Source organism: Gigantopelta aegis, chromosome 6 (genome assembly GCF_016097555.1).
Source record: "Gigantopelta aegis isolate Gae_Host chromosome 6, Gae_host_genome, whole genome shotgun sequence".
Lineage (NCBI taxonomy): Eukaryota > Metazoa > Mollusca > Gastropoda > Neomphalida > Peltospiridae > Gigantopelta > Gigantopelta aegis.
In genome coordinates, this window is record NC_054704.1 from 58680886 (window position 1) to 58694664 (window position 13779).

General features: G+C 35.9%; 1 protein-coding gene across 2 annotated transcripts in view; it reads right to left on the reverse strand.

The window, feature by feature from the left end:
- The window catches only part of LOC121374017 (peptidylprolyl isomerase domain and WD repeat-containing protein 1-like), a 69112-nt gene extending 64652 nt beyond the window's left edge, over positions 1–4460 (reverse strand). Inside the window, exon 1 of one of the 2 annotated variants that reach the window (XM_041500888.1) lies at positions 4346–4460. In XM_041500888.1, the coding sequence (XP_041356822.1) occupies positions 4346–4460 (115 nt within the window). The remainder of the gene's footprint in view (positions 1–4345) is intronic. The other variant, XM_041500889.1, reaches the window with a different exon arrangement.
- Between the last annotated feature and the right edge of the window lie 9319 nt (positions 4461–13779).

The following is a 13779-nucleotide window of genomic DNA, read 5'->3' on the forward strand; positions in this document are numbered from 1 at the left end:
TCGGACATGTTTAGGGATCACACAGATAATATTAGGGAGGAAACCTGCTGCTTCTGATAGCAGCAAGGGATCTTTTATATGCAGCAGCCCACAGACAGGATAATATATAGCATAGCCTTTGTTACACCAGTTGTGGAGCACTGGCTGGAACGAGAAATAGCCCCATAGGACCACCAATGGGAATCAATCCTAGACCACCTGTGTATTAAACTATGTTCTACCCCGTATGGGATTAGGTGATTAAAATATTTATGGTAATTTATATATATATATATATATATATATATATATATATATATATATAAACGTGTGTGTGTGTGTGTGTGTGTAATTGGGGGACCAAGTAAATTTAAGGTGTATCCGCTTTAAAAGGCTAAGTTGTGTACTAATATTTAAAAAGGGATGCTGTAGCTAGAGAGACCAATGTATGTGGTCATGGAACAGGTACTGAAACTAAATTTAGTATCCTCCATTTTAATACAATGTGTTAATATGTATCCAATGTCAGTAACTTTAAGGAATAAAGAAGGACTTAATAAAATTAATAGTTTTAAAGTTTTCTAATAAGATACTTACTTGCTTAAACTTTATTGTTGATGAAAAGCCTTACAAATGAACCAGTAGGTAAGTATAACACATCAGTGTTGTCTACTGGTTGTTCATTTGTATACATGGGGCATTTAACAAAGGGTATTACACTGGTGGCACCTAAGTCTGCGCACCTAAGCATTTGTGTTATATTTTAAAGTTAAAATATTTCTTTAAAAATATTTATTTCACTGCCACAGTACAATAGAACAATAAACGTGTTACAACTAAAGTTATTTTAATTTTAATGTTTTTTAAAGTCAAGTAATAAGCGCATTTTTAGTGGGACCCCCCCTGCATTTACTGGCCTGCATGACGGCACATAAGTCTGCGCAGCATACATCAAAACAACCACTTCTGTCGCTAATGTTTACATAAAACAGAAACAAACAATGGATCCGACTTTTTATAAGTTCTAAATAACAAACACTTCCTGTTATAGTCTGTTTCGGAAACATTTAGATTGTGCAAATGAGATAAATATAAATGGTGTTCCATGCTCCTTAGTTTGGACAACACAAAATGACAATTTAAAAAAAAGCCAATGTAAAAGTATTTGATCATTATTCAACAAAAATTTGTCTATTATTAACTGTGTAAATGAGCACAAATAGTGTTCGTTAGACATATAGGACAATGAATGATAATTTTGAAACAGACTATAGCTAAAATAGGCCATGCTGTCAGTGCAAGCTTCAAAGTCTGTGTGCAGCCATTTTGCATTGTGTCACTCAGAGGGAAATTCAAAGGAATGCCAGACAACTCGGACCCGTGGACAACTCGGCCCACGTCGAGACAGCTCGGCCCATAGTTCTGAGACAACTCGGCCCACCTCAAGACAACTCGGCCCGGAGTCCAGAGACAACTCGGCACATGCACAATATTGTATATTGTTGAAAAATATTGTTGAACAAGTGTTGTTTTTTAAATTAAAGTATTCTCACAGAAATAAAAGAGTGTGTTTTTTGTTAGTTTTGAATTAGTCTCACCTTAACATAAACGTCCCGAAACGAAGTGTCATGTCGGATTGATAAATTGCTGATCCATTTATCTTTGAAGATAGTTTCCGCTGTTCGAATAATTTGTTTTTGTTCTACAATCAGTGACCTAAACATTGGAGATGATCCCAGAAAAAACATGCAAAAGTTATTTATCGTTGTAACAACACTCGCGGATATAGCCTCCTGACTTCCTGCTTTTAAGAAGTAATTCCAATTGGTGAGCATGATGCCATTTTCAAATAATGTATATAACCGTCCGAATTATTGGACTTATCACTTTCTAATATCACTTTCCAACAAAATGCCGACATATCCGTGTTCCTTTTGTTCCAATGAAGTTCGACCCAGACAACATGCATTCGCTGCGACGTTTGTTCACGATGGCAACACCGCTCCTGTAATACTGTCGTAATTTTACTGCTTTGGCATATGAATACTGTATTGATTGAGAAATACTAGGATAAACTGTTCAATTCTGCTACTTGAAAATCTGATTTCGACATATAGCCGCTTTCCGCAAGTATCAATGAACCCGTATCAATAACTCGGGGCCGAGTTGTCTTGGACAGCTCGGCCCCGAGGCCGAGTTGTCTGGGCCGAGTTGTCCATGGGTCCGAGTTGTCTGGTCCCCATTCAAAGTATGCTTGGATGTTTACGTTAACAGATTAAATAAGACATTCATTTGATTTATGGATTCATAAATTACAATAAGGTATGTAATGAAGCTTCTGTGTAAATTTATGTAAGTTGATATGCAAGGTTGAAGGTTGATCATTACAACGTTGACAGACACGTGTTGACAGGTGATAGAAAAACACGTTGATCGAGGCTGGCAACAGTATACTTTTAGTGCATTAATTCAGTGTTATCGACCAGTTTTATACATATATTCACAATCAAGATGTGTTGTTTTAACAACAGTTTTGTGAATTAAATTAACGTTGTTTGTTTGTTTACAAACATACCCCGACACTTGTTTCGAGACGTAATGTAACGTCATTAACGTGCGCAGACTTTTGTGCCGCGCAGACTAAGGTGACAAGAGTGTATTTCTTTTAAAACAGTTTTAAATACACATAGGCCTACTTATTGTATTTTATAATTTTTATTTGTGTCTGTGTGCTCGTTTGTATTGTAATGATTTGCTTGAAATATGGACCAGACGCCTTAAAAATAAAATACATGGAATAAAAATATTTATTCATGTGAAAAAAAAGAGAAGAAAAAAAGAGGAAGTTTGTTATAGTTTTGAACTCGGCCAATCGTCAAATTTTATGGGTCAAAAGAGTGCATGTATCTCCTCCAACAGGAGCTATGTAGAATAGCGTTCCCGTACTACCAGCGGTAAGTTAAGCAAATGTTTTGGTCATTGTTTGCTATTCACGCTACGCTAGTTCGCTTTGTTACAACTGACCATTCTCGACTTCTGCCTACCAGACGCGCGCGCATGCTGATATGTGACGTCATTTCCGTAAACACATGGCTTCCCTAGCCCGAGTACTCTGACTGTAAGAGAGCTAGACGGACATTTGGACATAAACACGCTCTCATTACAGTCAGAGACCAACCTATGTCTTTTTTTGGCAATTCCTGACTACCAGACGGTAGGCAACGAGTCCCGCTCTAATACCACAACAATCCTATGTTTGACGTCAAATACCTTGACATCAATCATTTTCGAGTTAAGTGATACAAAAAAATCCACATATTAATCACAAATACACATACTACAGAAAGAAACCCGACAGCACCCACATTCAGCTACGCTTCGTGACACTCCGTCGCAACAATTGCAAAGCTCGGCGATCTATTTCGAGACGTAGACCACGTGATCGCGCACTGGGCGATTCCGCCTTGTGCAGCAGTTACAGGGGTCGTCTCGTAAGAGGAGGCAGTACGTAGCACATACTTTTGCCGTATCCTGTCGATAACACCCCAAATGTATCCTTCAAATTCAAAATGGAATCAATAATGTGTAATTGTTTTGGTTTAATGACGTAATGAAATCCAAATTCATCCAAAACGGCATTAGCCAACTCTTCCATGTTGTAACTTCGCTTGATATGAGACGACCCCTGTAACTGCTGCACAAGGCGGAATCGCCCAGTGCGCGATTACGTGGTCTACGTCTCGAAATAGATCGCCGAGCTTTGCAATTGTTGCGACGGAGTGTCACGAAGCGTAGCTGAATGTGGGTGCTGTCGGGTTTCTTTCTGTAGTATGTGTATTAGTGATTAATATGTGGATTTTTTTGTATCACTTAACTCGAAAATGATTGATGTAAAGGTATTTGACGTCAAACATAGGATTGTTGTGGTATTAGAGCGGGACTCGTTGCCTACCGTCTGGTAGTCAGGAATTGCCAAAAAAAGACATAGGTTGGTCTCTGACTGTAATGAGAGCGTGTTTATGTCCAAATGTCCGTCTAGCTCTCTTACAGTCAGAGTACTCGGGCTAATGGCTTCCCCTATATATCATACAGCCACTAATATTTTATTCAGAAAAATATATTTGATATGCAATTAGTCGATAAAATGTCTCTGTTAGTCGATAACATCTTAAACATTGCAGCAAACTCAGGAATGTCCCTTTAATGAATAAACTGATATGATTTGAAGTTGAACATAAGAACATAAACAATTATTTTCAATGCACGTGCCGTGGTTTTCTCAAAAGTCGTGTCGTTCTTACACTACAGCCAACACTATGATTACCAAGATAATCGTAAATATATATCTCTCATGTTGTACACATACCCTTTCTTTTCTTTGGTTTCACTGCTTCATCCGGCATAGGACCTATCCAATCACTGTTTTCACTAGTTTCACTTCTTTCAACATCTTCAAACAATCGTTTCTCTCCTGTTGCCATTTTCACCGAATAGTCTCGATCATAAACGATCGTATTCTCCGGCATCATTCGGAATATTTCGAACTGCGTTCTTATTAAAAATCTGCTGTGAGCGCTGCCGAAATATAGCTACAAGATAGGTTATTGTAGACTACTATATAGGCCCTACTAAGCCAAGAAAGCAAAACCTCTGACCTAGCTATTTTAAATCATTATCATACTTCAATATTCTATTAAAATAGCCAGAAGTTGACAACAAAGGAACTGAACGTAGCCCAGTGGTATTTAAAGCGCTTGCATGTTGCGCGGTCGATCTCGTGTCCTGGATGGAGGAACCGGCTGAGGCCGGCACCTGCGCCCAGGACAGGCGTGCGCTACAACAGCTTGCTCTGAATGTGCACGTTAAACTCTCTGACCTGACCTGACCTGCGCGGTCGATCTAGGATCTAGGATCGACCCCCAACGGTGGGCCAGGTCGATGCTCCAAAACTGGTGTAACAAGGGTCGTGGTATGTACTATTATGTCTGTGGTATGGTGTATAATTATGATAGATCTCTTACTGTTATTCTAAAAGAGTAGGCCTACGTAACCCATAGAGTGGCTGAAGCGTGTTTCCTCTCTAATTATCACTTTGGTTCTTGATCATGTCCGACGTCATATAACCATAATTAAAATGTGTCGACGGCGTCAATAAATACATTTCTTTTACTTCTTCTTTATGACAACAACGGTAACGGTTTTACTATATAGTACTGATTTATTTTTAACAGGCTGGGCCAATTATTGCATTATTTTGTGGCAATGTATTGTTAATTAATAAAGTGTCTGTTGACATAATCATATTCCAATGATTACAAACTCATGAAAATCTATTAAAATGAAGATCTTGATATCATGACACATATAGCCTAGTGCCAATCGAACAGCGCGTCACTCGTGTGCGGGGGTTTGGGGGTGGAGGGGTTGCATGGTGTATCACAGGTCGAAATCTCCTGCTCCTGTTTCCAGGGTAGCATAATCCGACGCCCTAACAACTTCGTTCACCACAATACAGACGACCCTGCGCAATTTCCTGTACACGTGCCTGGTACTTTTCTTGTGATCTAATTATTAGTCCTCCATCTTGTTGTTTTGTCAAAGAAATGGAGTTTTCTACTGGGATTTATTCGCCCATTGGGACTGATTGGATGCGAAGGCGTTTCTCCCTTCGACAGCCTGCATCAGCAGGATGGATTTTTCTCCGAGAAGATTCCTTGCCTCACTCATTTTGCAGCTGATTTTGGTCGATTATTCGGCGACTCGTGACGGCCATTCTGCAGAACGCCACGATTGTTCGTGTTTTGTCTCTACCTGCTCATAGCCTGTCAGACGGATCCAACTTCTCTGCATAACACTTCACCTTATCTTATGGCCTTAATGAGGCAACACACGTGGACATATAGATCAGATATTATTACAAATATATATATATATATATATATATATATATATATATATATATATATATATATATATATATATATATATATATATATATATATAATATATATATATATATATATATATATATATATATATATATAGATAGATTTGCCTGTTATTTTATTCAGCAATTCTTTTTTACTACTCGACTGGTATATCAAATGCCGTGATATGTGCTATCCTTTCTGTGCACATTAAAGATCCCTTGCTACTAAAAGAAAAATGTAACGGGTTTCCTCTCTAGGACTATACGTCAAATTACCAAATGTGTGACAACCAATAGCCGGTGATTAATAAATGAATGTGCTCTAATGGTGTCGTTAAAACAAAACAAATAGTCCGTCATTAACACTCCTTTCCTCAACTTCTTGTTTCTGGTACAAACTTTGTCAACCTTAATGTAAGCATCTAAACACCGTTATGCTTACCTACCTACCTACCTACCTCACACACCTTAATTGTGGCCAAATATGGGTAAAACTTCAGGGTGGGAAATGATTATTAAATCTGTTGTTGGTATAGTAACATTTTATTTTGCTTGTTTGTTCATCGACTAAGATTACATCTAGGTACAATTGCAGGCTTTTATGAAGATACACATAGGACCGCCGACAAACAATGCAAATATGTATTTTCTACTAGATCTGCTTCATAAAAATATAGTGTTTAAAACGAATATAGGCAACTTATAATATAAATCGCACAATATATCTGTTAGTTTTTTGTCAAACATACTGAATATTAAAACCTGACGATTGGTTAAATAGTACATTGGTTACGATGTTAGGTTGTGGACTGTGAAACCCACTGAATATTAAAAAGTGACGCATCTTAGAATGTTAGGCTGTATATTTTCAATTTGTGAAACATAATGAATATTAAAAAACTTGAAAACTGGTTGAATATATAGGTCCTAGTATATACATCTGTTATGATGTTAAGATGCAGATGCTGTGAAACATACCGAATATTAAAAACTGGCGATTTGCTAAAGTGCAGCACAATATACGTGTGCATGTATCTCACTATTAGTCTATACATGTATACAAATATCAAATCAGGGCCGTCTATTACTGAGAGGTGGCCCTGGATCCTCCACTTTTGTCTACCTAAGTAGTCCTATAATAGAAAAGCTATTAAATGTACCACGATACCATTCAGGACCCATATTCACAAAAAAGTGTAAATTTACGTCTACGACTAGCACTTACGTCTGCCGTAGATTTACGTTTACGTGCAAGAAGCACCTTATTCTCAAAGACGGCCGTAAATGTAAACGTAACTTAGTTGGACGTAAATCTACGATTTAACACTCTCACTGGAGTAATTAATAAAAACACATTAAAAACGATGGCTACCGGGTAAATAATAAATGCGCAAAACGCAATTTTGTTTGTCGTCTGCTAACAATAACATCGCGAACAGTGAACCATGGCATTTTGGTATTGGTGGGGATCCGCGTTTTGGTACGAACTTGAGGACATTTCTTAAAAAGGAAAAGATAACTCAGGAGAAATTGGCCAAGTCGAAAACATCCGTTCGATCACGAACAAAAATATGTTCAATCCGTGGGCGTTCGCCATAGCAAACTGCTTCATTTATTGGAAATGCTGCTAGTTTCCGTAAATAATAGTAAATAACGGCGATAGTGCTTGATTTATTATATGTACACAACTTACGTGCAGCGTTAGTTGCAACCTGAGGCACTCTTATATTTACGTCCAACTTTACACGTAACTTACGTTTTCGTTGTTTCGTGAATAGCTCTTCAGTCGTAGATTTACGTTTACGTGTAAAACTAGGCTTACGATATTTTGTGAATATGGGTCCAGAAGCGTACCCACTTTTTTCATAATTATAGAACTGTATCTAGAAGGGGCAATGGAAGGGGACGGTCAGTTGCACGCCTAGAAAAGTATTGTTTTTGTACTGCCACCCAACTTAGTTTAGACTAGGTACTGCCATGCATTATTTGTATTTATGCCCTCTTCCTCCAAGGTTTGTATTCTATCCACCAGCCATGATTTAAACACTATGTCAAGTGTTGCATTGTGTATTAATTGTATTCAGTATGTAATCAATTAAATATGTGTTGTTAAAAACGTATATTTATAAATAGGTTGTGCACATGAAAACAAACTAAAGTAAATATGTAACACTAAGTGTGCTTTTTTTTGGTCGTCTAAATTCTAGAAAGTTAAAGTTTATTTTGTTTAACGACACCACTAGATCACATTGATCATCGGCTATTGCATGTCAAACATTTGGTAATTCTGATACGTAGTTATCAGCAAAAACCTGCTAATGTAGCAAGGGGTCTTTTATTTTCATTTTCGCCAGTCAGGAAAGCCCATATCACGGCCTTTGACCAGTTGTGGTGCACTGGTTGGAACGCGACGCAAGCACCTCAAGCGAGCAGTCAATCGACTGCGTTAAATCCCGTCCACTCTAAATTCTAGAAATACCATTTGGATCAAACTATGCATAATGTGATAGACATTACATATAGGCCTATGTAACCGAAAGTAAAATTGTAAATTTTTTTGCCCATTTTGTGCTACATTTTAAAAATTATTATTATTTAACATTTCTTAAATCCCGTTAATCATGAATATAGTATAATTATGTATAATCATGTATAATCATGGATCAATTTAGGCAATTTTTGGGCAAAGGTTAGTAGAAACACTACGTCAAAAAAACAAACACAAAAAACAACAACAAACAAATGTTGGCATTATGCCAAATAAGGTTTATCACCAAGTGGCACTGCAGACACCCAGGGGGTGCTGTTAATTTGGCACTATAACTGAAACTATTCAGGAATCCAAGTACTATATGCATGCGAAATGGCACAGTTCTTTCATAAAGTGCCCAATCTTCGTTTTGAGAGAGAGAGAGAGAGAGAGAGAGAGAGAGAGAGAGAGAGAGAGAGAGAGAGAGAGTACATTAAACAGGTTTCCGTGTGAGACCATTTATATTACATCGAATGTGTTTTCAATCGTATTCTGTAAAATAGCTTCTGCCAAAGACATTGCAAGCTGATCGCCATATTGATTTAATAATAAATTTGGCTAAAACTACAATAACATTGCAATAGTTCCGAATATTATGTTGCAAACAAAACTGGTGCACGTTAAAATTCCAATTCTAACTTTTCTATTGTTCATATTAACAAGTCTGCTCCATCGTCCAAGTACAGCCTTCCACGAAGACACTTTCCTTGGAATCCATTCCATATCACCATTTCCAACTGCATTGGTGCTGTATTTCCCAACATCAAGAAAAATCAACAATCTTTTTTGAACTTTGTTAATAACAGAATACTCCTTGGTACCCCATATATCAGCTCCGTAGGTAATGGGTAAAACGAGTGAGTGGTATATCTTACTATAAACGTTATATGGCATATCACCCATAGCTTTACTTTTGGCCATAAGAAGCCCCAACGCTCTACTTGCAGACTTCGCAACCGTTACAACTTTAACAGGTATATTAAAATTTAAAGTCTCGTCTAGCAGAATTCCCAGATAAATATATTTATCTACAGTGTTTACAACCTCGTCGCCAAATTTAAAACAATATCTTGCTCTAGATATAGATGGGGTTCGAAAATGTACAACTTTGGATTTCTCTCCATTTAATGACAAGTTATTTTTAAGACACCATGCATCAGTGTAGTGAATCTTATCAAAATATCACGTAATGCACTCCACATTTTACCGCTAAATACCCATATTACATAATTCGCACCACAATAACGATGTGTCTAAAGAGTCAAATGTTTTCTTAACAATTGTTTTCTTTTTCCTAATTTCGATAATGGAAGATAAAGAAGACACGTTGTCAATGGTACTTCTTCCTTTTCGGAAGCCATTTTGTTCATTGACTATCAGTTCATGGTATTCTGCCCATGTTGAAAGTCTGTTATTTAAAATGTTACAATAGTCTATACACAACTGGCGCCAAATTGATACCTTTGTATGACATGGTGTCCCTGTGATCCGTTGTACTAGATTTAAGAATAGGGTCAATAATACCCTGACGCCACCGATCGGGTACAAGACCATTACTGAAACAAATATTGAACAAATCAAGCAAAAACGTTCGACCAGCATTACTGCGCAACACCTCAATTAGAATCTTTGTCGCTTTTCATTTTAATGTTCATACAAACACTAATTCTTCTTCACTAATATAATAATTTGTTGTGGCTTTCAGTCATGTGCATTTCATTGTTGAGACAACCTTAATTTATTTATTTTTCTTCATTCTTTTCGTTTTTGTAATTTAAAACTTACGACATTAATGTGGTAAATCGAGTTAAAGAAAATAACCACCAACAACAACAACAAAACCAAACAACCACCCAACAATAGAAAAACCAAAATATCTAACATAAGAAAACCAATAACTGAAATGGCTTATTTTTTGTAATTTGTATTTTTGGCGTTAAAAATTGATGCACCGTTACAAAAAGAACAATGTTTGTATTGAATATTACTACCTGGTCAAAGGAAAGCAATATGTGTTCTTTGCTTTGACTGTTTATTTCTTTAGTGTATCGCGTTTGTGATTATGAATACTGACTTGCAATGATTGAGTATATTATTAATATTACTCGAGAAGACTCGACCGCAATGAAACGCATGTACTTTTCATGCAGATGGCTTCGAAACATTTCCACATCCACTGGCCTCTTTCATTTGCGTTTTTAGATTCATTTCCATTAACTCGCCAACTCCGATATATGGGAATGGATCATTAATATATGTCTCGACAGCCGGCCTCTGCAACCAGTTCTATGGTTGAGAATCAGACGACATATAGTCATCATCATCATCATCATCATCATAGTTATCATCGTCATTATCATCAGTCATCACCATAGTCGTCGTCATCGTCGCTGTCGTCGTCAATAACAGCATGCAACAGAGTCTGACGACACCTGTTCATCGGGGTAGAGGAACATTGTGTTGGGGTATCTGGAATATCATGCTTCACATTTACGACAGAAACACCCGTCTGCCTTTTATTTAAATCTCGTCTATCGTGTGCTTCGTGCGGATAACACGGCTGCGAGGGGTCGATGGACGAAGTTACAAGTGTGCGTTCTGTAGGACCATTTGTTGCTACAACATGACGAAAGTTCACTGAACATTGCATGTACAGTGGTCCAAATAAATCATCTAACAAACTCGAACGATCATCTTGAACTTGTGGGATTTGGAGTGGAATACAGTTATCACCAGGTATAAACTGGCCCTGTGATACATTTTCGTTTCCAGGAATTACCGCAGCACCCATATGTCTTCCTGTGCTGCTAGTGAACCTGTTTTGTTCAGGAATAGATCTGGCCACACATGATTGTCTACCATTCAAAAGATGTACAGCAGACGACATTCTGAGAGTCCTGGCAGTTGTTTCATCTAAATTAGTTTGTCTCAGCAATAGTGATTCGGCACTTTCCTCAACATTAACGTCTATTGTATGACTGTGAGGAAACGGATGAAGATAGTCGTAGCTATCTAATGGTATTTCATTCCTGGCTTGCCTTACTCTGTGGTGACGTGCTCTTTCCATGGGGGCCGTGTACTGTACGTTTGCTCTCCAAGACATTATATCATATGAGTGGTCATTGTGCACGATTGCTTGAGAAGTCTGGTCATTCTCTAATGTGTTGTTCAAGTGATACTGTAGTAAGCTGCTGCTGCTGACGTAGTCGTCTCCTTGTCTTACGTTTTCGTCTTCTTCGAGTTCGTTTTCTCCTAAAATACATATGTCATAAATATATTATACCATACCATACCATACCATACCATACCATACCATATCATATATATATATATATATATATATATATATATATATATATATATATATATATATATATATAAAATTATATATATAAAATTATATATATATATATATATATCTATATATATATATCTATATATATATATCTATATCTATATCTATCTATCTATATATATCTATATATAATATCAAATCAAATCATCATATCATGACATATATCATAGCATATATTATTATTATATATTATATATAATATCATAGCATATATCATAGCCTAGCCTAGCCTAGCCTAGCCTAGCCTAGCCTATATCATATATCATATCATAAATAGCGATTATTGTCTACATGTGATAAAAATACGATGTTGAAGTCATGTTTTTGATAATTACACTTACAGGCGGTGTATTAGAAGAAAAAATGTATTACCTGAAAAGATAAATGACGGCACCTATCAGAGCACAGCAAACCACAATACCAACAACAATGGCTAGAATCCAGCCCTTGCTTATTTATTGTTCAAGTTGTAAGTTGTATGTAAAAGCCTGGTTACAAAGGTTTGTTTTTGTAGTTGTTTTGGGTGGCCTTATAAACAGGTTACCGTTTTTGAAGAGAACACTGTCTGTTGTATCACAATAATGATGATATTTTACATACGCTGAGTATCGATTTAAAGACATCTGAATTTCAAAAATAACACATTTATTAATAAAACAAATAACTAAAATGTTTTTTAATTTTATTTGGCAAAACAAACCAGAAAACGACAAGAGAAGTACTAATGCAAGACTATGTAAATGGAGGCATCAAAATGTTAAACATTAGAAGTTTTACAACTGCGTTAAAAGCTACTTGGTTAAGAAGACTTCTAATATCAAACTCGAAATGGACACATCTTTTCCAAGCTGTAACAGGTTTAACGACAGCAAATATGATTAAGTATGGAGATTATTATATTCAGCTAAAAATAACAAAAATTAAAAATAATTTTTGGAAAGATGTGTTACAAAACTGGCTTACCATTCAACAGAAAGAAACGCCTGGTAATAATGAAGATTCAATAGCAAAATTAAAAAAACCCGGCAAACCTTTTATTTATATGAAGTATTTGCAAAAAGGCATAGTATTTATTCAAGATCTAATAGACGAAAATGGGACATTAATGAATTACAATACCTTCATAACAAAATATCAAGTACAATCCAATTTTTTAGAATATGCTTCTTTAAACAGAGCCATTAAATTATATATTTGTAAAACAACAAAATCAAACAACCAAAGTTTTAACACTGTTTGCAACCCGATTCTTCCGTTTAAAATAAAACTATTTTTAAAAGATATAAATCTAAGTAAGCAAATATACGCAATATTAAATCGCACTACAATAGTTCCTACGTCTCAAAAAAGATATTCAGTATTGGGGTTTGACTTCACTTCACATGTATTGGGAAAGTATTATGTTCTACCATTCAAAATTATTAAAGACCCATCTTTATTATGATTTCAGTATAAAATTGTACACAGGATAACAGCTACAAATATATTTTTAAATAAAATAAAATATGTTGATTCTAATATTTGCGATTTTTGCCATCTTATGCCAGAAAGACGAACACTTATTTTATGAGTGCTCTAAAGTTACAGTCCTATGGAAAGCAGTAGAAGAATGGGCAGTAAAACAGGTGAAAATTTTCAGTTGGATAAAAACATGCTTTTATTTGGTATCATAACAAAAAAACATTGGGTTTATAAATTGGTTAATTATTAATATTAAGTATTATTTATATAAAACGAAATTACAAAAGACCAGATTAAATAAAAACGCAATGCTAAGATTCATTATTGATAAAATACAGATTGAAAAATATATATTTTATAAAAAACTGCCTGTATAAAGACTTTGATGACCGTGGCAGCAGTTCCTCAAACAAATTGTATAAATTCATGTATAAACTTATTAATAACAAAATATACGAATATGTTAATAATTATACTTTTGTGCAAAATATCGCCAGTTCCGAAAACGTATCTCAACTTTCTATA